This window comes from Chenopodium album, chromosome 27 (genome assembly GCF_948465745.1).
Source record: "Chenopodium album chromosome 27, dcCheAlbu1.1, whole genome shotgun sequence".
In the NCBI taxonomy this organism is placed as follows: Eukaryota; Viridiplantae; Streptophyta; class Magnoliopsida; order Caryophyllales; family Amaranthaceae; genus Chenopodium; species Chenopodium album.
Window position 1 is genome coordinate 27,382,791 of NC_137860.1, and position 25,925 is coordinate 27,408,715.

At 32.8% G+C, this 25,925-nt stretch overlaps 3 protein-coding genes and 2 pseudogenes across 3 annotated transcripts; 3 read left to right on the forward strand and 2 right to left on the reverse strand.

Moving 5' to 3' along the window:
- Nucleotides 1-7,870: 7,870 nt before the first annotated feature.
- LOC145619904 (serpin-Z10 pseudogene) lies at nt 7,871-9,976 on the reverse strand (annotated as a pseudogene).
- Nucleotides 9,977-13,011: 3,035 nt separating this feature from the next.
- LOC145619905 (F-box/kelch-repeat protein At3g23880-like) lies at nt 13,012-14,031 on the forward strand. Its single transcript, XM_081674588.1, has one exon. It carries the CDS (start codon nt 13,012-13,014, stop codon nt 14,029-14,031), a length of 1,020 nt encoding a protein of 339 aa, XP_081530714.1.
- Nucleotides 14,032-14,097: 66 nt separating this feature from the next.
- Nucleotides 14,098-16,451, forward strand: LOC145621355 (uncharacterized). Its single transcript, XM_081676087.1, has 3 exons — nt 14,098-14,193; nt 15,717-15,772; nt 15,864-16,451. Exons 1-3 carry the CDS (start codon nt 14,110-14,112, stop codon nt 16,198-16,200), a joined length of 477 nt encoding a protein of 158 aa, XP_081532213.1. The 5' UTR covers nt 14,098-14,109; the 3' UTR covers nt 16,201-16,451.
- A 3,753-nt stretch (nt 16,452-20,204) lies between these two features.
- On the reverse strand, nt 20,205-20,897 carry LOC145619906 (BURP domain-containing protein 5-like; annotated as a pseudogene).
- A 2,224-nt stretch (nt 20,898-23,121) lies between these two features.
- Nucleotides 23,122-25,925, forward strand: LOC145619907 (uncharacterized). Its single transcript, XM_081674589.1, has 8 exons — nt 23,122-23,293; nt 23,410-23,546; nt 24,477-24,592; nt 24,769-24,994; nt 25,147-25,299; nt 25,410-25,489; nt 25,589-25,638; nt 25,744-25,925. Exons 1-8 carry the CDS (start codon nt 23,122-23,124, stop codon nt 25,923-25,925), a joined length of 1,116 nt encoding a protein of 371 aa, XP_081530715.1.

Sequence of the window (25,925 nt, forward strand, 5' to 3'; positions counted from 1 at the left end):
CTTTGATTTTTTTTTTTTTTTTAAGGTCGTTTTTTTTTTTTTACTCTGCTTTGGTCCTGGAAAATGAAAAATTCCCTTTAAACCCTATTTTATACGAGTAGGTAGTGTGACAAGATGAGTAGGTAGTAAAACAAATCAAATCAATCAATAATATATATAATACCCATCAAAAAAAATAATTATATATAATAAACGGACCAAAAATAACATGCGTTGTCTTTAAGTTTTTTTTTTACTTGCCAAAATATTTATAATCTTATAAAGAATATTTGTATAATATGATAAATATATTCTTTCTTATTTGGTCAACTAGTCTCTTCTGCATATTCATTGAAATATTATACTAGATCATTAATATTTATCTTTGCCAAATATATATTTATATATATATATATATATATATATATATATATATATATATATATATATATATATATATATATAATATATATATATATATATAATATAATATATTATATTATATTATATAATTTATAATATAATATATTTTAATAGCACATATCATCACGATATTATAGAAAATAACCTTAAAAGCATTAGATAAAAATTATGTCAAATATCACGCTCCAAATTAATTCTTCAATTTATATTGTTTTTTTTCCTTTGACATCAAGAAAACAAACAAACAAACACATTTCAAATTCTCTATTATATTTTTCGTTTTTTTGGTGTGTAGAGAGCCACAAAGCTGGAAAGGAGAATCGATCCAGAATTCTAGAATTCGGGAGGGAAGCTCTAACCACTTGAGCTTTCCCTCACTCTCACATTCTCTATAATATAACTTTGACAATTTTTGTTACTATGAGTTTACTATAATTCACCAGTTCACCACAAATCATGAACATACTTTAGAATTTATATTTTCTTTTGCTCATATTTTATAATTTAATTAATTCTAATTTAAAGATGGTAAAATCATTTTGATGGGGAATATATATATATATTTTGCATTCAGGCTGTTTATTAAATTATGTCACGCATATACATATATCAAGAAAAAATACATGTTACTGTAAAAAAAAAAAAAAAAAAAAAATAGATGGAAAAAGTGTAATTTAGAAAGGCATTAAACCCTTTTTTTTTTTTAAAAAAATAATAATTCCTTACACCATGTCCATATGATACGAGTATCATTGATTGCTTTTTAATTTGGGAAATTCCCAACGGTAACCTCCAATTTATGCTACGCACCAATAGTGACCCCAATTTTTTTGGATTATACGAAATGACACTAATAATCTTTTCTCTCCTAATCATGACATTAATGATGGTGTTTTAACAAAAATATTATTATTTAAGTTAACCATGGTTAACTTTTTCACCCCAAAAGTCAGACAAGAGGATTTAAAAACCCTCTCCTCTTTAATTTCACCAAACTCCTCCATTCTTGTCTTCTTCCTCCTTCATTTTACGCACCCACCATGGGAAGAGCTCGAGCAATCAAGCTTCGCCATTGCGACTGTTCATGTAAGCGATATTTGGATGTGCGTTTTTCTGACACTCGCTCCAATCCTGACAGGCCGTACTGCAAATGCAGCAATTGTCATTTTTTTGCGTGGGTTCCTGGAGAAAATATTGTGAGGGTCGTTGATGGGGTCAGTGATGAAGGTTGCTGTGATGGCTTTGGCAAGAAGATGATGAAGATCGCAATTAGGATGATCTTAATTTGGGTTTTCTGTACTTTAATTAAGTGATTGAAATTGTAAACCCTAGATTGTTAATTTGGGGGAAATTAGTTGAAATTAGGGTTTTGTTTAAGGGAATTGAGATGGTTGTAGTTATTTCTTAACAATCTAGGTAGTTAAATGATGTACTAATCATCCTTATTCAATAAAAATTAGAACTTTTTTACATCTAAATTGTGCTGTTGTTTTGCTATGTTATTGTACTTTATCATTGAGCTGTGATGTGTTATGGCAGGACACAATGTATACATAAAGCAAGAGTAATTGATGATTAACACAAGAGTAATTGATGATTAACACACAATGTCATACAAGTACTAGCAAAAGATGGCTTGTTCCCTTAAAAGATCATAAACACACTAACACAATTTCCCCAAAAAATAAGTCTCCCCCTAACCTGTCCTGTTTCCCCCTAAACTATCCAACAGTAGCTTATTCTACTACCCAAAAAAACAGGTGACAGAGCTATATACTTATGCTAATGACCCACATAAATCAACTGCCCATTTCAGGCTGGGTTGAGAACTTAATTCCACTTAGCTTCCTCATTTTTGGTGCAGGCTGTGAGTAGGACATGGCTGCCTTCCCTTTGTCTTTTGCAGCAGGTCCTTTCACTTTACTCTTTGCAGGAGCTGGAGCACCAGCAGGTGCTTTGCCTTGAGCCTGTCCAGAACTTGAAGCAACACCAGCCTGCTTCCCCTTACCCCTTTTTGAGGCAGCAGCAGCAGCTTGTTTTGCTGTGGGCCCTCCTTTGCATGTTAATAAGTTGTGCCCATAGCTTCCACAGTTGCTGCATTTGATGGTTTTGCTTCTCTTGCCCTTCCTCTCTTCATCTTCATCCCTTCTTCTTTCTCTACAAGGCCTGCCTACTCCTCTCTTCATTGTTGGAGCTTGAATTTTAGGCATGTCAAAGTCTGGCCATTGATCACTGTCAGGGATGGCCTTGATTCCACCAGCATATGCAGCTTTGTACCTTCTCACTGAATACCATTCATGCACAAAGTCTTTTGGATCAAGCCTTGCATGCAGGATTGCTCTAATGGCATGCCTACATGGGATTCCAGAAATCTGCCATCTCCCACAAAGGCACCTTCTTTCTGCAAAACTCACAGGCATAACAGATTTGCCATCAGTGACTTCATACCCATCAGCACTAGGGTATGCCCTGCAGGCCCTGGATTCTTGTGTTAGCACTTTAAGTCTTGCCTTTATTCTTGGGCAAATATCAGCATCCTCCCAATTCTCAGAAGCTTGCTTCCTAGTGCACATCCTTACCATTGTTGTTCTTCTAATTCCTGACAACAACATCCACATATTTCAGCCAGATCTCAAATTAAAGTAGTCAAAACACACAATTTTAGATAAAGTTACCTTCTAGCAATGTAAGAAAAGGTCTTGCTCTGTCCATACCCAATGTGGAATTAAAGCTTTCCACAAAGTTGCTTTTGTTTACATCACATTTGATAGCCTCATTGAACTTGTGAATGGTCCATGTTGACTGATCTCCAACTTTAGACAGCCATATTAAGGCTGCTGGATTCACCTTTTGCAGTTGGTCCATGGCCTTCTTGAAAGTGAAAGCAGAATATGCACCAGCAGCCAACCAGAACAGACTAAACATCAAAGGACTTGGGAATGGCTTCTTCCAATTCCTTACAAGGTACTTACAGCAATATCTTCTCCCAGCCTTTGGCCACAACTCAGTCAATGCAGCTTCAATCCCCTATGCAAAATTAGGCAACTGTTAGTCAGAAAAATTCAAAACTCAGTGAAATGTAGAAAGACAAATATAAGGCATATGTTCATACCTTCTGTCTGTCAGAGATAATGCACCACTCATCTCCCCTCCCACTCTCATTGAGTAAATTCTTCAAATGCCATACAAAGAACTTCCAATTATCTGTGTCCTCAGCTGATACTATTGCCAAAGCAAAGGGGAATAGATCATTGTTTGCATCCAATGCAACTGCAGACAACAAGACCCCACCATAATTCCCCTTTAAGTGAGCCCCATCCACCCCAATGAAGCTTCTACATCCAGCTAACAATCCATCAACACAGCCCTTGAAAGATATGAATATGTTTAGGAACTGGAGAGGCCTATCAATGTGGTCTTAAGGTGTCCAAGCACAAAAGGCAGAGGAACCTGGGTTAGTAAATCTGATCATTTCATAGTAATCAGGAAGTTGGGCATATGATATGTCATGACCCCCATTTATCTCCCTTAATGCCTTTGACCTCATTCTGTATAGTGAATTTGCAGCCATCTGTACTCCATATCTCTGCCAGAGAAGTTGGTTCAATGCCTTGCCAGGGATATCATTGTTGGCTCTGATATCCTTAAGCAACACCCTTGCAGCCCACTTGGTAGACACCATAGGATTCTTCACCTCTAAACCAGAGCAACTGTGTTCCATGTTTTGAATGGACTTGATTGCCCATGTGACACCATCAGGAAGCCTTGATGCATGAAGCCTCCATTCACAATTTCTAGAGGAGCACTTAACAGTGTACCTCAGATTAGATGCCTTAAGAACCACAACAGAGAATCCACTTTGAATATAGTAATCTCTGACAACATCTCTCAGATGTTGTTTGTCAGTAAATAATTGCCATGGTTTGATGACAATTTTTCCAAACTCCTCATCATTGTACAACTCACCATTTCTGTACAATGTGGCAAAGTAGTCTTCAGCATCTGTCTCATTCTCCCAGACAGGACCCTCCCAAGGATCAAATTGATCTTCAACTGGTTCAAAGTCATTTTCTTGGTCTTCACCATCTTCCTCATCATCTTGCTCTTCAACTTCCTCAGAATCATACTCACCACCATCCCCTACATCCCCTTCAATCACCTCATTAGCTTCATCTCTGTCAACATTCATTAAACTCTCAGTAAACTCATCTTCACCCAAACTAACAACAAGTGTGTTAGATGGCTCAGTTGCTTCATCAGAACTTGTTCTGATAACCAATCCCCTTCTTCTAGCTATAGTACCAGGAATCCTTTTACCAATTGTAATAGAGGTCTTGGATAATTTGGAAGATGTCACTCTATCACCAGAAGGCACTGAAGTTTGCCATGTGATGACATTAAGTTCTGCCACAGGTGGGGCAGTCACATCTGTCCTTGCTTCTGTCTGGCTCAGTTTGAAACCTTTTTCTTGGACTTCTTCTGAGTACCTGCACTGGTTTGGCTTGTTCTATGGGTGGCAAATTTAACTCTTTCCTAATTTCCTCCTCCCTCTTCTCATACCTCTCCCTAGCCAATTTCTCAGCTTCAGTCTCTACTGAATCCTGTAACTGCTTCCTATACCATTTCCTCAAGTCTCTGGGAGGTCCATTGTGCCATATCCTACCTCCCACCATCACAGGTTCTTCTTCCCCCCTAGCTCTACCCTTACCCCTACCTCTGCCCCTACCTCTCCCTCTAGGCCTCCCCCTTCCACTTCCTCTGCACCTACTCAAGTATTCATGTTCTGCTTCCAAATCTCTCATCAAATCAGCCCAGGTATCATCACTAGGATCTCCATTATATATCTCAACTATAGGTTCATGAACAGGTTCTCCATCATCATCCTCATCTTCTACAGTCTGTCCCTCAATCAAAGGATCAAGATTAGGGTCTGGAATTACCTCAACTGGGTCTGTCACATTGCACAAAGGTGTTCTCCTAGGGGTTAACTTCTTAAGTTCTTGTTTATCACTCTCAGGTTTACTTGAACTAGCCTATAGGTTCCTTAAACTTCTCCTAGGGATTCCCTTTTCAGGATCACACTATATCTGACCCAATTGCCCCTCTTCAACTCAGCAGCTACCCTACTTGCCCTCAAAGTCCTAGCAGCCTTCAGTAATTCACTAGGTGAATTAGCCTCACCCACCCATATATATATAAGGTCTTTTCCACTTAAATTAGTTAACATTTGCATCAAGTCTTTATCATTATTCAGGTACACATGTTTCATTTTGTGAATATAAGAAAAACTAGCATGTTTTGGAATGGGTTTCTTACTCTCAACAGCCTTATCCCAATACTCTATCACTAGGTCAACTAGATTGACTTTGTCAGTATCATCAACTACAACATCAACATCTACACCCTTATACTGAAACTTCAACACCAACGCAACACTCATTCTACCACCATAACATATTCCAAGCACAAACACAGTCAAACAAGTTCATAACACATAATCAATAATCACAGCAACGAAACAACCCCAAAAACAACCACAAACACGATCATGGAAAACAGAGTGCATAACATGCAAATTTTGAATTTTTGATAAAAAGTAGGGTTTTGGTGCATACCTGAACTTCTTTTTAGCAAGATGAAGTAGAAAGTTTCGATCTTTCACCAGTTTCCCCCGATTCTTAACCCCCGCACGTAAATACCCTAATCGCAAGTTTTGAAACTCAAAGCTTTGAATTGCCCCTCACTTCAACCCAGAAGAAAAATGACGATCACCCCTCTTTTTTTTGGAATTAATGGGGTCGAATTGAATGCACTGTGTGGTTTGCGTCTCGATGAACAGTGTGATGGGATTGCTATGCGAAGATGGAAGATGATGAGTAATGAAGAGGGAGAATGCAGGAGAGAGAGATAAATGGAGGGAATTAAAAACGGGTGATTGGGTGAAATAAAAGGGGGCAATTTTGTCATTTCCTTATTTTCCTTAACCATGGTTAATATTTTTGTTAAAATACCATAATTAATGTCATGATTAGGAGAGAAAAGATTATTAGTGTCATTTCGTATAATCCAAAAAAATTGGGGTCACCATTGGTGCGTAGCATAAATTGGAGGTTACCGTTGGGAATTTCCCTTTTAATTTTTATCAATTGAGCATTCTAGTATAGGTTTTTGTCAAAAAATAATAATAATAATAATAAAAGTAAAAAAATAGTATAGGTTTAGATTTGACAATATTGTATTCCATAAGTCCATAGTATTTTTTTATTGCTTAATATTTTAGCCTTAGTCAATCAATTAATAATCAATAGTAGTAAAGTTTCTTTTTTTGGTGATCAAGTGGGGCAAGCCCCTATAGTAGTAAAGTTTCTCTAATTATATCAAGATTTTTCAGTCATTGACTTCTATATAATGCATACATCATATTTTTTTTTTTTAAAAAAAATTTTAATATCGAAAACAAGGAGATTGTTGATAGCTAATTTAATAAGGATGCATGCTGTATTACTTGTTCGTTGTTACAATTGTTTGTTTGTGCTAATATATGATACTGTTACATTCTACTTTGTAGCATATAAAAATATGCAATAATCATAAGAAATAAGAAATAAGAAATAGAATTGTTATATGTGTGCCTCGAATACTCCATGTTGATATGTGTTTTGGTATTATGGTGTTTGGGGCTTTAAGCAAAGAAGCATGGCAAGGGCTGACTTCAAATGAGCATATCTCAGGATCTAAAAGTGATATTGAGATGATTCAAGTTGGAGGTAATAGCTCGTTTCAAGAGATTTTCAACGACTAGTTATAAGCTCGATTTGGTTAAGAATCGAGGGAGTTATGGCTGTTTTAAGAAGTGCTGTCCACGCAGTAGTTCGATCGAACCTTGTTTTTGAGGCAGACCTGCTACTCTTTTAATTTCTAGAGCTGGTTCGGTCGAACCTAGGAAGAGGTTTGACCGAACCACCCCAAGTTCGACCGAACTCTGGGTAGGTTAGTTCGGTCGAATCTTCTTGCACTATATATACTCTTGTTTTGTCATTGTTGAGAGATATATAAAGAAAAACACAAGTGAGACATAGAACTAAAATTAGCTCACCAAGAACACCATCTTTAATTTCTCCATTGTAATTCTTCCTCCATTAAAGAGTAATATAAGTTCCAATCTTCCCAAAGTGGATGTAGCTCATATTGAGTGAACCACTATAAATCTTGTGTGTTTCATTTTGTTCATTTTTAATTGCTTTCTCATTTAGCTTTGCATTGTTCCTCAGCTCAATCAAATTCAAAGTCCCAAAAAGGTCCTATTTTATAACAAGAATGAAAGTAATTAATTATTAGCTAACCACAATTTGTACTAAAATAAACTCGATCTAACAATTAAAAACTAATAAAAAGTATTATTATAACACAAACTATAATTATGCATGGCTAATCCAAGAGGAGAATATAGGGTTCAAGCTTGCCAATATTACTTTTGTAGAGGATCAACCACCGTGCCAACGAAAAGTATAGCCCCTGAAAAATCTTCCCTAATAATAAACATGAATGGATGGTCCGCCACGAAGTTTATTGGTGGTGGTGGCGGAGTTAACCTTCGCGCTGCCTTAGTGGCTAGATGAACATAGGTGAAAGCCACGGCTTTGGTTCCTTCTTCATCAACTTCCACACGACATTTTTGAAGCACGTTTGTAACAAAAAGTTCTTGACTTTCATCCGGAAAGTCAACGAATCCCGTAAGATCCTTGTTATACTCATCAAATGGCAATGTCAATCCTAATTCTTTCATAGGGTCCGAGAGTTGAACTTGGCATTCAAAATTAAATTTCGGTATGGAAAGGTTATCGATTCTTTTATCCTCGAGCTTAATCCTGTCCCTAAACATGGCCGCGTCTATATTGATGTTTTGCATTAGACTTGGCAACCCGTCCTTTTGTTCAGGCAAGAAAATGTACATTGAAAAGCTCCTAGCTTTTTCACCCTTTTCGACTTCTTCTTCGTTGTATAGCATCCTTAAGACTTGACATCCCTCGAAAGTTCCATAGTCGAAGACCTTATAAGTGTGTTTGATGAAGGGGACTTGAACTTTGTTTCCATTGAGCAAGTAAAAGTCTTCATCTTTAGTGTTTTCAGTCTTGAATCTTTTAACCCATGTTCCTTTGAAGTACAAGGCATTTAACAATAGCATAATGGTGTCCTTAGTGATCATGTTTTCCGAAATTATTTGTTTTATAAACCCCTTTGATATTGATTCAGCCCAAATGTTCACTTCATTTACCACTTCCTTTACTTCATCCTTCAAAAATTGATGAAATATGTTAAGAAAATCAATAATTATACGTAGTATATATTTTCTTAAATAAGAACACAATAATGTTTTATAAGAAATTAAGAACACAATAAGGTTTAATTTGTAGCTCTACAAATATCAAGTTTTGCCACCAAAAACGTTGCTAGATAAGCTCAAGCTCAACTCTCAAGAAACATAATCTTTCAAAAAAAAAAAATCTCAAGGAACATAAAGGCCAAAAACAAAATATAAACTTGGATTAAAAGAGATTATATATTTGACTTATTATTATGACTTATGAGTAAACTTGCTACGAAGGATCTGTTTACATTTATTGAATGAACTGCATTGAAATTAAGCTAAAGTGAACATGCTCGAAGCATCATCGTGAACATGCTCGAAGTATCATCTTTTGTAATCTTTTTTATTTTGATGTAGTTTTAAAGATATCTCGTATTATGTTAGGCTTTAATGCTCCAAAAAAAATAGTTTATCTATTCATGGATATATTCCAGCTTGTCAAAAATCTTGATTTGATATTTCTACCATTGAATTTCAAGACATTCTAATTGATACACACGTAAGTAATTTTAAAGACTTTAGTTCTAATTAAAATTAAGTACATCATAAATCTTCGTACCAATACTTCCCAAAATATGTTATACTTTTTGATACAATATATTATTTTCGAGGTTTATAGTTTAGTCAATAATAATAAAATCATCAATCTTTCTATATGACAATGCAATCAAATAAAGAAAAAAAAATTAACTTAAAATACGGTAATACCTTGTTATTGAAATCAACAGGCCAAGCTTCAGTTTTGAATTCATTCCTTAGAACCTCTCGAAACGGAGCTTTTAAAGGGAACTTGTTATCAACCCACAATGTATTAGCAAAAGAGATTTCAGGCGCATCATCACCCTTTGATTCCTTAAGCACATCGGCTAAACCCGACGCCATCTCATTAAATTCTTTGACGTCGTTACACCCAAGTAGCTCAAGCAATTGCTCCAGCGTCGGACCGTGACATCCTAGGGCTAAGATGTTAAGCACGGCGTCGATCGAAAGCGGAGATAATATCATATTATTAGGACTATTATTGTTTTCCATGAGACTTTTTTGCAAGACATGATTGGCTACTTTCAAGCTGAAGTTCATGATAGGGCGCCCACCATTGGTGATCACTGAGTAACGACGGTGTGTAGTGCACGGCTCTATTTCTACTTGGTTGCCTCGTGGAGCTTTGCCTCCATAGCTGCGTTTACAATTTTTTGTTCTCGCCATTTTTGTATGAATAAAGACGAGTTCAACTAATAAAAAGAGAAAACTGAGTTTTAGGTAAGATGTAATGTATGAAAACTGAAAGTCCCTATTTATAGAGGATTAGAGATAATAAAGACTCAAACCCTAAAATAATTCGTTAAACAATGAATCTTTTTTAGTGATCTTTAACATATGGGCCAGGCCCATAGCCCGCAGAATAATTTTTTTTTTTTCAATGGAGCCCACATAATAAACTAATTTATACTCCCTCCATTTTTAAATACTTAAAATATGGAAGTAGTGGGGTTGTTGAGAAGTAAAAAATTGTAAAAAAAAAAAGTAGTGGAAGAATGGGAGGAGGGAGAGTATTATGTTGGGTCCACCAAGTGTAAGAAATGAATTAAATATTGTAAAAGCTTTCCAAAAAAGGAAATGAAGCAAGTATTTAAAAACGGCCAGAAAGGAAAGCGGAGCAAGTATTTAATAACTGAGGGAGTATGTAGAACGTATTATTTATAGTATATTTCTTAATTTAATACTCGTATTAAATTATGATTGTGTGAGATTGTCAAAAAAAAAAAAAAATGATTGTATGATAAAATTATCCCAAATTGATGTGATTAATTTTTTTTTTTCTATATTTATTATGTAGCCCTCAAAGCTATATGTAATATATAATATTTTCTAAAATATGTCACATATAACCTATGTTATTTTTTCGATAGATTGATAGTGATGCATGAGTTTAGTCTTCGATTGATTCAGATAATGAATTTTTTTATTCTTATTTTTTAAATCTAATACTAAACTAAAAGGTACAACGGTGTAAAATTTTACGAGTAACTGTATTTGGAGTACAAAGCTATTATACGTACAAGGAATAAAGGTCTATTCATATTTACTGAACTGAGATGATTGGAGTTAAATTGAACTGAACTGAACAGATTGAAGCTGAATTGAACTAAACTGAGCTGAATATAACTGAAATGAATATTTTATGAGATAAGCAACTTAAGAGCTGAACTGGACTTATTGGAGCTTAACAGAACAAAACTGAATTGAACTGATTGGAGCTAAACTGAAATTAAGCTGAAGTGAACAAGCCCTAAGAGAGATTTAAGACAATGGAGATAATTAAAAAAAAATCATCGTGGAAATATTATTATCAGACCTGTTGTAATACATATATTGGTAAGCAATTTTAGTAAGAGTGTTTTTTGGGTTGGAATAGAATATAATCAATTAAATCATATTACGGTTACCATACTTCTCATTAGAAGGTTTGGGTAACAATTAGCTTTAAATAGGGGCTAGGGATAATGGTTTTCATCTATATTACCTCTCTAAAATCTAAGGAATGAGGTTTAAATGACTTGTTCCCTTAGTTGAACCAAATAAAGGAAAATAAAGGTAAGAGTTAAATGATTTATTTCCTTCCCCTTATTTGTTTCTTTTCAACTCCATTTCCAATAGTTATAATATTATTATTATTATTATGCAAAATACTCTGTACACAGACATTAATGCTTTCCTTTAGTTTATTTGTACATGTCTTAGGCCCCGTTCTTTAGAGCTGCTCTGCTCTGCTCTGCTGAAATCTGCTCTGCTCTGCTTCAATCTGCTCTGCTCTGCTCTGCCCTGCTCTGCTCTGCTCTGCTTAAAATTAATACTTAATATTGAATTATTATAATAATAATGTATATTTAATAAAAATAATAATAAATAATTAATACTTAATGATAATAATTAATACTTAATGATAATAATTAATATTTAATAATAATAAATAAATAATATTTATTAATAATAATATTTTCTCCGTTTTCTTTTACTTGCAACACAGCCTTGTGGCACGTGTTTTGAGCTCTGGTTTATGTAATGTAAATGGACAAATTTTTCATTATAATTTTTACAAATGATACTTAACTCTATTCTAATTTTCGTGTAAAAATTATATTGATAAAATCGCTCGTTTACCCTCACTAATCATCTCCTAAAATTGCGTGCTTAAAAGGTGTGTTGCAAGTAAAAGAAAACGGAGGAAGTATATAATTAATATTTAATAATAATAATAATTAATATTTAATAATAATATAATTAATATTTAATAATAATAATATTAATAATAATATAATTAATATTTAATAATAATATAATTAATATTTAATAATAATATAATTAATATTTAATAATAATATATTAATAATAATATAATTAATATTTAATAATAAAATTTAATGATTATAATAATAGTAATAGTAGTAGTAGTAGTAGTAATAATAATAATAATAATAATAATAATAATATTTAATATTTAATAACAATAATAAAGCATTACAATTATTATTATAGTATTAGTAGTAGTAGTAGTAATAATAATAATAATAATAATAATAACAATATTAGTAATAATAATAATAATAATGATAATAATAATAATAATAACAATATTAGTAATAATGATAATAATAATAATAATAATAATAATAATGAAATCTGCTCTACTCTGCTTTACTGAAATCTGCTCTGCTCTGCTTTGCTCTGCCTTGCCCTGCCCAGAAGCTCAAAAGAACAGGACCTTATACTCTTACCACAACTCCAACAAAGCTAAGCATTCATCCACGTTACCAACATACTATAGTCGAAAATAATTTTTATAGTTTCAATTTGTTCGATTTTTTATGATCAAGCCACCCTCAACTTGATCTGATTTTCAAAAAAAGAAAAAAAAATGAGTCCAATTTAATCCAATTGTAAACTTTATCAATCTAAATCAATAATTCTGTTTTTTTTTTACTCAAAAAAAATAAAAATAAAATAGTACTCCGTTTATCAATCTAAATTCTAAATCAATAATTCCTTAGGGTTGGGTTGGCCCGATAAGGGCCCGACTTTATCCTTCCCGCGCACGCAATCGCAATATTCGCCAGTTTTCAAGTTACCCACCTCCGCCATTTATTTCCCCATTTCTCAATTTCGTTCATCAGTTACTTCATCTTCTCCAATCTTACTTTCATAACTTCTGCAAAAAAAAATTCTCAGATTTTCAAACGAAAATGGTGGATTTGGAAGCTAAATCCGTCAACAATTGCTCCAAAAAGAGCAAGAACAATCAGTCGGAAACCCTAACCCTAAATCTTCCCGACCACACCTTTATTGAAGAAATTTTGGCAAGACTTCCGGTAAAATCCCTAATTCGCTTCAAATCTGTTTGTAAGTATTGGCTTTTTATAATTTCTTCCCGAAAATTTGAAGAATTTCATCTTAAATTCTCGTCTTTGCGCCCTGAATTTCTGTTTCTTCCTTATTCTACTGAATTTTGTGGAAAACATAATTCCATTCTCTCATTAACCTATAAAGAATGTAGCAGTGTGAAAGAATTAGTTGGTTTTGGTTGCGGAGATATCGAAGCTGTACCAATGTTAGTTGGATCTTGTAATGGTCTTCTTTGCTTGTGTGATAAAGATGAGTATACTGGAAAGTTTGTTGTATGGAACCCTGCTACATGTGATTATCGCGAGATTGATAACCCTAACAATATACCTGATGTTTTAGCTTACGGATTTGGTTATGATTCGTTGAATGATGATTATAAAATTGCTGCTTCATTTGGAACTCGTAGTGGGAAGTTTCGAGGTTTTTATGTGTTTTCGTTAAGGAATGGACAATGGAAGAGAATTGTTGGTAAATCTAATAGGCGAGAACTTCCGATTGCTGTGAGATTAGAATATGAAGCATTGCTACTTGATGACACTCTATACTGGCCGCCTAGAGATGTTCAGCGTTATGACCAATACTTTAAGGCCAAACATATTGTTGGATTTGATTTAGTTAGTGAGAAATTCAAAGAAATTCCATGGCCAGATGATTCGTTTTGGTACAGTGAAGTGGATTTATATCGGTTTAAAGGGCATTTGACATATCGTGGTTGTAAATGGAATAAAACCCGTGATGTTTGGGACTTTTGGATGCTGAAAGAAGTTGATAAAACTGATACTTGGGAGAAATTATTCACCGTTGATCTTAAAAATGTCTTATTTTATAATTTCTCGAGGACAGACAAATGTTTGGTGTGACATTTTGATCAATTGAAGCTAATTGACCCATGTAAGGAAGCTCTAGAACAAGTCCATGGAGGTAAAAACCGTTTTCACATGGCAACAACTTGTGATTACATTGAGAGTCTCGTTTCACCTTTTGCAACAACCAAGATTGATGAGGAGGACGAAAACTATGAGGTTTGACCATATCTTTTATTCTAATGCTTTGTGCTTAGTTTATATTCTTGTTAGTTTTCTAGCTAGTTAATCATGTTTGTAATCCTCAATGGTTTAGCCAATGACTTTTATCTATGCATGATATTGATTCGAACTTTCAAACTATCCGGTCATATATTTTGAGAAATCACTCAGCTAACTTAAAATATTGTCTCATACATTGGTAGGAATTTGAAAATTGTAGCCCTTTTACATGGCTTAAATGTTTCCACCAGTGTGTCATTTTCTTAAGCTAATATAATTCTTCTTTGTTTGGCATCCATCTATAATTGCAACATATGGAGTAGGTTTTATTGGTATGATTTAACAGTAATTCTTCTTTGCCGAGGAGCACTATCTGATGGATAGAATTGAAAATTGATTAGGCATCTTTGCCTAAAGCATACCTTCAACTTTTTTATTAACCATGAAAACAGAGTGCAATGTTAAAATCACCTCAGCCAACATATATAACAACAAGACTTCCCTTGACCTCAATCCACAAGAAGCAAAGCAAAAGACTTAGGGTCTGTTCTCTTCAGCTTATTTTCAGTTCAGTTCCTAATTTCCTCCTCTCATAAAATATTTAGTTCAGTAAATTAGAACCTGCCCTTACAGTCTACTACCAACAGCTTTTCACCTTTTTCAAACAAAAGCATTTAACTAAATATTTAGCATAGAATCTGTCTAACAACTTTCTTTACAATTTGATTAATGCTCCCAAGTATTCAATGATTAACTTTGGGTTTGTGAAATGAATATGAGATAGCATATTTTTCATATACACAAACTTCCTGAACTTCCTATATTGGTAAATCAATCATTATACATCGAAAGAAGGATCATTATTTTCTCACAATTTTCTAAATCATGCCCTCTTATGTTGAATTATACAATATCTCTAGTGACTAGCCAAATTTTCAATGTCACAATAGCATGAGGATCTGGAGATGTTACAGGATTGGGGATGAAAAGAGATGTTTGTATTCATCCTAGAAGGGTACAATAGAACTGTATCATACTTAATCGAAGCTTTTAAGCATTCTCATTTTGATATCATGCAGCTATTAGTCTTGAATGGAGTAGGATTTTGATGAACTGTGACACCTTTTCCTTGGGGAGAAGGCTTTGTTTAGTGCGATCATAATTACATGATTATTGCTTTTTGAGCGTCTTTTTCATTGGTTCTGTTAATTGGATTGGAAATATGGAGTAAATTATAATATTGTAGCCTTTTGCTCAAAACTTTGCTCTTGTGCTTTTCTTTTTCCATTTTCCCTTTTTTTTTTTTTTTTTTTTTTTTTTTTTAATGTATTCATGAACATAATACACTCCTGCAATTTCATTGCTATCGCCTTTTCATAAACAAGACTTGTTAGTTTATTAGAGATGCATTTGTGTTTTAGCTACTGGGTGCCTTTCTCTCATTATCCAAGATGGACTTTTACAGCACTATTCATTTTCTACTATCTAACTATTTCTCTTGTTGGGAGGTAACATTACAGACTGCTATCCATCCGATCATGGATAGTATACAAAGAAAGATTCTTCTGAACAAAAGGTAGGTATTTCATACTTGATTAATTTTTAAAATTGTTCCAATATTTGTATGCCACATATTTAATGAATAAATATTTATTCTAAATTGGCAGGGTTCCCGTGTCTCAGATACATATAAAGAAATCTGATCATGAAGATGACTCTGATGATGATGACTGCTATGATGGCAGTGAGAGCGATCTTGAGGATGATGATGGCTATGAGAGTAATCTTGAGGATGATGATAATGGCAGTGAGAGAGATCTTGAAGACGATGATGGCAATGGGAGTGATCTTGAGGATGATGGAAGTGGGAGTTATCTTGAGGATGATGGCAAGGCCAAAAAGTATTGGTTAAGTTCTGGTGATTCTGATAAAGACAGCGATTATTTTAAGTATGCGACAACTGATAAAGAAGATGAAGATGATGATGAAGATGATGATTGGTAATTATTAATCTAGCTCGAGTTTACTTATACTATCATGTTGGTAGCATCAAAGAATATAGTTTGTTCATATAATCATTTGCTTTCCCACTAAGAGTCTGAATTATCCTCAGAGTCTTAGGCATCTCAAATAAAAATTTAGAGTCAAGATCTTAGAAATTGTTGATCTAGTATTTCATGTTTATTTGAATATGTACTTGGTAATTTGACTTTGATCCAATCCGTTTGATATCTTCCAGCTTTAATTAATAGAGCATTTGAGAGGATTATTTTTTTCAGCATACTATCGAGACCTGCAAGGATAAAAATTTTTAACGGTGACCTCCATATTCAACATGTTTGCACCAGCGAAGTAAATCTCGTGTGTCCATTTTTCTTGTTAGCGTCATATGAGGGACTGGTAATATTGCACTTAGTAGCTTCCCTTTCAGTTGCTGGGATGGCATACCTGCCTGTTTTGACCCCAACTTACTTGCAAGAATAGGTAATCCATAGTGTCAAAGTCCCCTTTCTTTAACATTGTAGTAAGCATATATTATCAACTAACCAAATTTTAGGTTTCTATGAGTAACGTTTATTCTTACTTCCAAGGTCACCACATTTGGGAACCCTAGTAGGAATTTGCTCCCATGTTTTCAGACGAACCTTGCTTAACCTCCTTTAGCTCTCATCTCCTTGCCAAATTTAGCAAATTATCCTAGGAGTCTTGTGCATATTGAGTAGTAGTTTATTAGTCAAGTAATCTGAAAATGATGGTTTACTCTTTCATCAGCTCATGTATCTGAACATGTACATGAGACGTGAATATTAATTGTGTTCAATTTATCACATACTTATCTGACGAATTGTTGCCTTTCCTGCTACAGACAACCACGAGCAAAGATCATATGTTTAAGAGATATATGAGCTTCTTATTATTAGACAGTGTTGAAACAAAGTAATTCTCAGGTTATGTTATTTAGTCAATGAGTGCTTGCAGGTCTCCTGGGATGGCCTGCCAGCTTAGGCTAACAATTAGTTTTACAATGTCCCTGATCTATGATGCAGCAAGAATGTTTTTTCCAGTATCTTTTTATAACATGAAGATTTCTTGAAGGAGGTGAAACCTCTCTTGTCAATTTCGTCCTTGATTTTATTTTTTTTAGTTAGGTTCAGGGTGAGAGTAGCTCGTTCATGTGAGTAGTTGGATTTTTGGTGGCAAATAAAAAAACATTTTGAACCTCCTTCAGTTCTCTATTCTTTAATAGGTAGCATTCTAGACATTGGAAGTATTACATGTAGTAATCTAATCCTTTTGATCTCTCTAGGATGGCCTACATGCTTGTTATCAGTTATAACCTAATGAAACCCGCATTTTGTTTTTAATCCCTTGTGAAAATTACCCTGCAAAATTAGGTGTCAAATTGTCAATGTCCCGCATCAGTTCATACTTCATAGTCTCATCTCTAAGCTAAATTTAGGTAAGTACTAGGTTAGGTCCCGTGCTATGCACGGTAGCTTTTAGTAATTGTTTCGTATTAACAGTACGTTTAATTATACAATATAAATTTGTCTATAATATTATGATTTATGAAAGAGTACGTTAGCCAATATTTTTTTTTTTTATTTTTGCTCATTTTTAACTCTTAAATGAGAAGAAAAAAATATATTAAATAAGCAAAAAAAACTACCTTGGGTACACCCGTACACCTACCTCTATGTGAACCCGGGTATATATAAATTATAAAAGGTGAACAATGATTGGGGCATTTAAAACTGCACATTTGTTAATGTGCATATTTTTTTTATATACTCGATTTCACTAACAAATTGTATTGGTATCATTTGGATAAAAAACGTTGGACATTCACCATGTATGTCTCAAATTATGTGAAGAATGTCACTTTTTTTTAATGCTTAAATTTATAGTAGTTATATTTTTAATTTTTTGTGGAAGGATAAATTAAATATTTTATTTTAAATAATTTTTAATATTTGATATTCGAACTACTGAGCTTCTAATATGTAATTAAATAAAATTAATAAAAAAATAGAATTCTTGTAATATATGACACAAATTCTATAAAAAAAAAAAAAAAAAAACTTACTGTATCTACTTATGTTTATATAGTTGACAATAGATTATAGAAATATACATCAAATCTTTTATAATCTGTTATATATGTATAAATTTTCTACTTCGTATTTTTTATGTAATGTATAAGATTTTTTTCCATAATAATTTTTCAAAAAAAAAAAAAAAAAAAAAAAAAAAAAAAAAAAAAAAAACTAAGGACACACCAGAACATGACACGTGTCATTGCTGGTGTGTCTTTTAGTATATAGTTATTGATTCCGAGTTGTAGTTTTTTGAGAAGCGACATAACTCTCAGGTTACCTGTACTAAAGAGTGCTTGCTATGATAGTATCTACACCTTTAGTTCTCCCCTCTGAATCTCTAGCCTATTCAGGTCCAACATTTTGCTTTGTAATGCTCTTTGTTTTAAGACTAAATTTGGGTAACTATTCTGATTATGATACAACGTGAGTCTGTTTCTTGTATTATTGTCTAATTACACACTCCTTCTGTTCCTTTTTGGTCAAATGGGGCAGACTAGCTGGGGATGGAGTAGATGTTTTTTTTGTGTGTGTGTGAGAATGTGTGGAAGAAGGGGTGGGGGGAGATTCCACCTCTTTAAGTTCTATCTTTGATTATTTTAGTTAGGATCAGGTTGAGCTTTTAGAGAACCCCTTGTATAAAATCAATCAGCTGATTAACAAAATAATACAGCTTTAGTTCCTACTGCATGCACTTTATTCCCTAGACATTTTGAAACAGAGGCTTATTGGCTATACAAGGCAATTATCTGGCCTAAAGTTGGACTGCATAGTGCATAGTTAATATGTTGAGCACAGGAGAATTTGATTTTATTGTTCAGTAGTAACACCGCAGTTTTCCACTTTGCCTCAACTGGCTTCTCAGTCTGACAGTAAAGTTCAACCCCCACGCCGTGGATCATACAGCACCAGAAATTGCAAGACTATTGACCACTTTTCCTTGTAAGAAAGCTCTCTGTATTCTGTAGTTTTCTCTTAAGCTTCTCTATGAAAAACTTTGCTTAGCTTCCTTCAGGTCTCCAATATTTAATATTGGCTTAATGAATTATTTTAGGAGTCTTGTGCATTGAGTAGTAGTTTGAGTAAGGTCATCTGCAAATTAATGTTTAGTCTTTCGTCACCTCAAACATGTATGTTAATCAATTGTTTTAGCTTCCTTCCTGCTTCAGTAGTACCTTGTGAGGATTATTATTTTGATACATTTGCAACTTGAATGTATGCCATAAGGAAACCACCTGCAAGGAACAATAGTTTCAGCCTATACAAAACCTTCATACTGTAAATAAATTGATTGAACTATTGTAGTGAAGTTACTCCCATGTAGCATTCACCACAAAATCTCTAGAGACTATGCTACAATGACTGCTGATTTTCCAGTGATACCATGGATAGCCTGCTTGTTCTTTTTTGAACGAAACCGGCATATTGTTTTAATTCATGTTCAAAAACTTTAGAGCCAATACAGGTGATGCAAATCTATCATGGTTAATTGATTATGATACACAATTCAGTTCTGTATTTTGTGTCCATTAGACTTTGTATGACCTTTGTATGTCCATTAGTTGTTTCCTGTTGATGTATAGTTTATTGCTAGTTCAATTTCTTGAATATTCCAACAATTTGCTCTGAATGTATGCCCAGATGATAGTACAACATTCCCAAATCTTGTGTTTGTTGCTTGTTATCAATTAATCAGAAGAGACAATATGTTCATAAAACAACCAATATATCTATCGATTCTATTATCATATCGGACAATTTTTAGCAATGATAACAAGCCAATATAAATCAAAGTAGAACATTACAAGTTTTACTATTTACTACATGGTTTTTGTACTTTTCGTAAGTGGTACAATCCAATTCATTGCATGACATGGAATACAAATTTAAATCTACTACTTTAGGTAGGTATCAATTGTTCTTTATGAAGATTACATTATCAGCAAGGAGGAAATGGCACACAGTTTGTCCAGGCTTGAGTGCAAGAACCTCAAAAGCACCATACAACGGACTCCAATCGGAGGTGTCATGGACTCATGGTGGCAACCCACAAGAGCGTCGACCTTTAGGTTATCACTGTCAAGACTACAAGGTGGTGGCACATGAATGCACCATATGGGAAAGCTGCCTTATGGCAACTTATTGTATCCTTTCCTTCCCCAACAACCTTAATTAAATACTTAATATGTGACAGCGGGAGTATAAAATATAACGTATGTATATATACCTGTTGCTACCTTCCATGGGAGGGGTGACGATAACACTAAGCACTTGAAGATCCTTACTCGCAACCGAGGGATTGAACTCAGAAGATACATAATCAACCATATCTTCCATTGAGGGTGCACAAAAGTGTTGACTAAACCTTAAAGGATCTTCACAACGAGTCAAAGTTGACTTCATCATTTGAGCTTCTTTGGAATTGGGGTCAATAGAAAAGGCAGCAAGTATTTGTGACAAGTGTTGGGAATTAAAAGGAATTTTAGTTTGGACTTCATTTCTTGCCAAAAAAGATGGGCCAAGGTCTTTGTATTTATAAGCAAATTGGTTGTGGGCTAACTTTGGGTTTCTTGCAATATCTAATACGTTGCCAAGCAAAGACATAAAATTAAACAAACATGCATGCATGCTAATTACGTACTAATGATCTAACTAAACTCTTTTTTTTTTTTTGTTTTGTTCATTGAAATTTGAACTAGTGGAGTATTATTTATCAACGTACACTTACATGTTTACAAAGACTTTATACCTTTTCATTGGGCATACTTTATACCAGCTTAACGGCTTTTGGGCTGAACTTGTACCTTTTCATTCTAGGCATGCAAGACAACGCAGTTGAGTACGTAATTCATGCAATGCGTGCTACGTACTTGTGTTTATGTCGTCAAGGTAACATGAGGCTAGGTAAGGTTCCAAAGTAACCTATTATGAGAAATGCATCAGTCAAATTGATCAATCGGAGTACTTTTATTATTACTTGTTCAATAAGAAAACTGCATGGCCCTTTCCAAAGAGTTATGCTATTATGATTACTTCATTTCTTTCTTTTTTTTTTTTAAAAAAAAAAAAAAATGATCACTTCATTTCCGTTAACAAATACTTCATGACTCATGAGGCTTTAAATAGGCATAAAACAATTAAGCTAAGGATCATGACTAGAAATTGAAAGGAAGTAGAGTTGTGAAGAAATTAACTTTGTGTAATCTATCCTAATCAACAAAGTAAATAAACCCACTAGGTTATACATATACGTGTTTACTTATAATTAGATGTTCTTAATCTTCTTACTATAGTCCAAGTATGGTAAGACTTAAGAGCATAATTAAGATGAATAGTGGAGAAATTCACTTTCTATATTTATTTTCATTCCTTAACATAAAAATTAAATACATGGTAATTATAAATAAAACATACACTTGGTTGCTAATTACTCATACCTTTTGCTATATAACTAGATGTTCTTAAACTCTTCTTACCTTATAAATAGTCCATGTATGGTAAGACTTAATAGCATAATTAAATGGAATGATGGAGAAATTCTCTTTTTTATGTTCCTAACATGAAAATTAAACACATGTTAACTAACAAAGTAAAAATAAACCCAATTAATTGCTAATTACTCCCATACATGTTTTTGCTAGACAATAAGATGTTCTTAATTCTTTTACCATAGTTTATAAATGGCAAGACTTAGGAGCATAACTAAAAAATGAAATAGTGGAGAAATTCATCACCTTCTACATTACGTAGCATGAAAATTAAACACATGCTATTTAACAAATTAAAGTAAACAAAGTCACTTTGCAAATTACTATATAATAGCATTTTTGCACAACATATTTCTAAACAATTAGTTTAAAGTCTTAAAAAAAAATTCCTTCTTTGAATTCTTCAATTAAAGTTATCACTTCTTTCAATTCTAAATTCTCCAAATTATTTCCTAGGAAAAAAAACCCCTCCAAATTATCAAATATGAAATTCATCTCTAAGAATTTTATACCCGTTTTCATATTTATCACCTTCCAGTACGTAATACGTATAAATGGGATCATGTCAACCGGCCTACAACCATTTATCTTTCCCCAACCATTAGACCACTTCGGTACCGGGAACATGATTAGAATCATGTTCAATCAAAGGTACTATTTAGACCCGAGTAATTGGCCCGGCCGGCAATCAAAAACCCCTCTCATAGTATACTTTGGAGGTGAAAGCCCTTTAACTAATTATTTTATACAAGACATTGGAGTTATTAAGCAAGCAGCACCAAAATTTGGGGCATTAGTCCTATACATTGAGGTAATTTTATTTAAAATTTGTTTATTCTATTTGATTACTCCTATTAGCTAATTTATTTATATATATTATTAGTATTATTTTTTTGCTCACTTTTTTTTTTTTTTTTTTTTTTTTTTTTTTTTTGACGGGCACTTTATGTTATTAATTGTAGGTATAGTAGTAAATAAATGTCTTCGGATTGGAAAATGGAATTTTATTTTATTATCACTAATTCACTATTGACTCAGGAGTATTACATGTTTAAAAATCTTAACACTTTTAAATAGCAAATAAAATTATTTTTATAAAAAAACGAATTACTAAATATTTGTACCTGTGAAGAACAAACTACTTTCAACTAGCAATAAATAATATAGTGCTTGTCATTGCTTTTAATTTATCATAACATCATGGAATTGACATGGCATATATATATTTTTCTTATTCCTTTTTAATTAAAAATACATTACATATATAACTAATTCAATTTCCATTCAAAAAAAAAATAAAATATAACTAATTCAAATTTTTGCAGCATCGATTTTATGGTATGTCTATACCTTTTGGGTCTATAGACATAGCCTTAGGAGATGCAGAAGTGCGGGGATGTCTAACCTCCGAACAAGCATTAGTCGATTTTGCGGAGATTATAATCGACATAAAAAAAAGATTATTAGATCAACATGCACCTGTTATAGTAATAGGTTGCTCCTATTCCGGAAGTAAGTAATTGATTACTTATTTTAATTATTTGACATTTAAACATATTTTGTTAGAATCTATAAAATTATAAACATGATAAATTATTAATTATGTAATTTTCTCTCTATATATACAGTGTTAGCCGCATGGTTTAGGCTCAAATACCCACATATTACGGTTGGAGCACTAGCCTCCTCGGCTCCTATGTTTTACTTTGATATAAACATTCCATGGGAGAACAAATTTCTTTCAATTGTGAGCCATGATTATAAGGTATATTCAACCATTATTCTACTTAATATTATGTAGTTTTAATTTATTTTGGTGGTTGTGCTTGCCTTTATTTGAATTTATAATACTACCTCCGGTTCTTATTACTCGCAACAAAGGAATATTTTATATCTCACAAATAATACCCTTTTGTTGCGAGTAATAAGAACCAGAGGTAGTATATACTTTAATCAGATGTTTAGCTTATCTTTGTTGATGAATTGTGCACAATTATTCATACTTGATTATTTGATGAGTTTTTTCTTAAATGTGTACTATACGATTATGAATATTGAATTGAATGACACTCTAATAAGTCTCAATATTAGTCTATACTTAATATATAAATACTCAGTAAATTATAGTTATGGAGAAATTTAAATAAGTTAAGGTGAGTAGTTTTTTTTTTTTTTTTTCCTAAAGACATTCTAAACTCAATTTATTGTTCCACTTGTATATAGAACTAGTAATAACTAATACGTAAGATCAAAATATTGTTTCCTTAAAAAAAAAATAAATAAATAAATAAATAAATAAATAATGCAAGTATGAAACTTACTATTCCCCTCAAAAAAGTATGAAACTTACTATGGTTATTGTTCCACGTGTATATAGAACTTTTGTTGTTAGGGAAATGTGTATATAGAACTAGTAACCTAATATGTAAGATCATAATAGTTTGACTAACAATGAATGACACTTTGTCAAAAAAAAAAAAAAAAAAAAAACAATGAATGACACAAAAAATTATGTAAATTGTATCCATGGCCTGCAAACTTGCAATGTTCTTGGGCTTCATTTGAGACTTGCAATGTTCTTGGGCTTCATTTGAGCCTATATAATACGCACTCATATTATTGTTGGATGAACTGTGTAAGCTGTTTAGTAAACGAGTGCATGTGCTTAAAAATGTACTGTTTTATATTTTTGTAGATTGTAAATGTAAAGTGTTACGAACGCATACAAAAATCATGGGAAATGATTGACAAAATTACATCACTACGAGCTCAAGGAATTGCCTATCTTAACAAGCTCTTTAAAACATGCAGGTAATGTAATTATATTCTCCCTTTAATTTAATTGCATGCATGTACAAGTATATATTATATATATGCAAATTATTCTCTTTTTTATTTGGTTAAATAAATTATTCTCATTAGTTTTGATACATTCTCTTTTGTTTTGTATAGTCCATTAATATCAATTTTGCAAATCTAAAATCAAGCTTAGTAAGATATTATTCGTTTGCTGCACAATACAACGGACGATACAATGGATTAATTAATGAGGTTTACAAAGAAATAGTTCGTGCTCCGGAGGATGATTTGTTAGGAGGAATTGCTCGTTCAATTATCGCGGGTAATCCTTGCTATAATGTGGAGCTTTGGATGGATACTAACACAAGTGGAAGTTTATACGACAGTAATACGACAAAGGCATGGGATTGGCAGGTAAAATTGATCAATTAACTAATTATTCATTTTTTTTTTTTGAGAGAGAATTATTCATGCTATCTACATATGGAATACATATGTATATTAATAATATAATCATAATTTAATTAAGAGAAGTTCATCTTATATTTATATTTTTGAAATTGTAGACTTGTAGCGAATTCATTTTTCGGCTAGGTGTGGGCAATAACACGATGTTCCAACCAGAGGCTTTCAACCTAACAAATAGGATTGACTATTGCTCTCTCAAATATAACATTTCTCCACGCCTTCATTGGGTGTCCACCTACTTTGGTGGATATGTAAGTTTGTATTTTTTTATATATATATATATTAAATTCATAATTATTTCTTTTACTTTGTTTATCCTTAAAATTTTAATTACAATGCTTTTAAAAAAAAATTACAACAGGATATGCGCTCAACTCTCAAACACTTTGGGAGTAATATAATATTTTCAAACGGGCTTATGGACCCATTTAGTCCTTTTGGGTAATTATCTTAATTTTATTTGTAATTATATATTCAATATAATTAATAATCATTTATTTTAGCTTGGAATTGACCTACAACTTTTTTAATAAAAAATAGGGTATTAGAAGATATATCAAAATCAGTGGTGGCTATAACAACAGAAAAAGGTATATTTAGCATTTTAATTTGTTGATATAATTATAAGAAAATAATAAGTGTTCAGATCAAGTTCCATTAATAATTTTTTTTTTCCATTTTTATTTTTATCCAAGGCTCTCACTGCTTAGATATAGAAGATGAACTCGATGATGATCCAAAGTGGCTGAAACACCAACGGAATAAGGAGATGAAGATAATTTCAAGTTGGATCAAAAACAATTATTCTTATTCTATTAGACCTTCTATTAGGCTTGTGTGGTTTAGTTCTTTCCTTGCTTTTACATTACTATTTTAG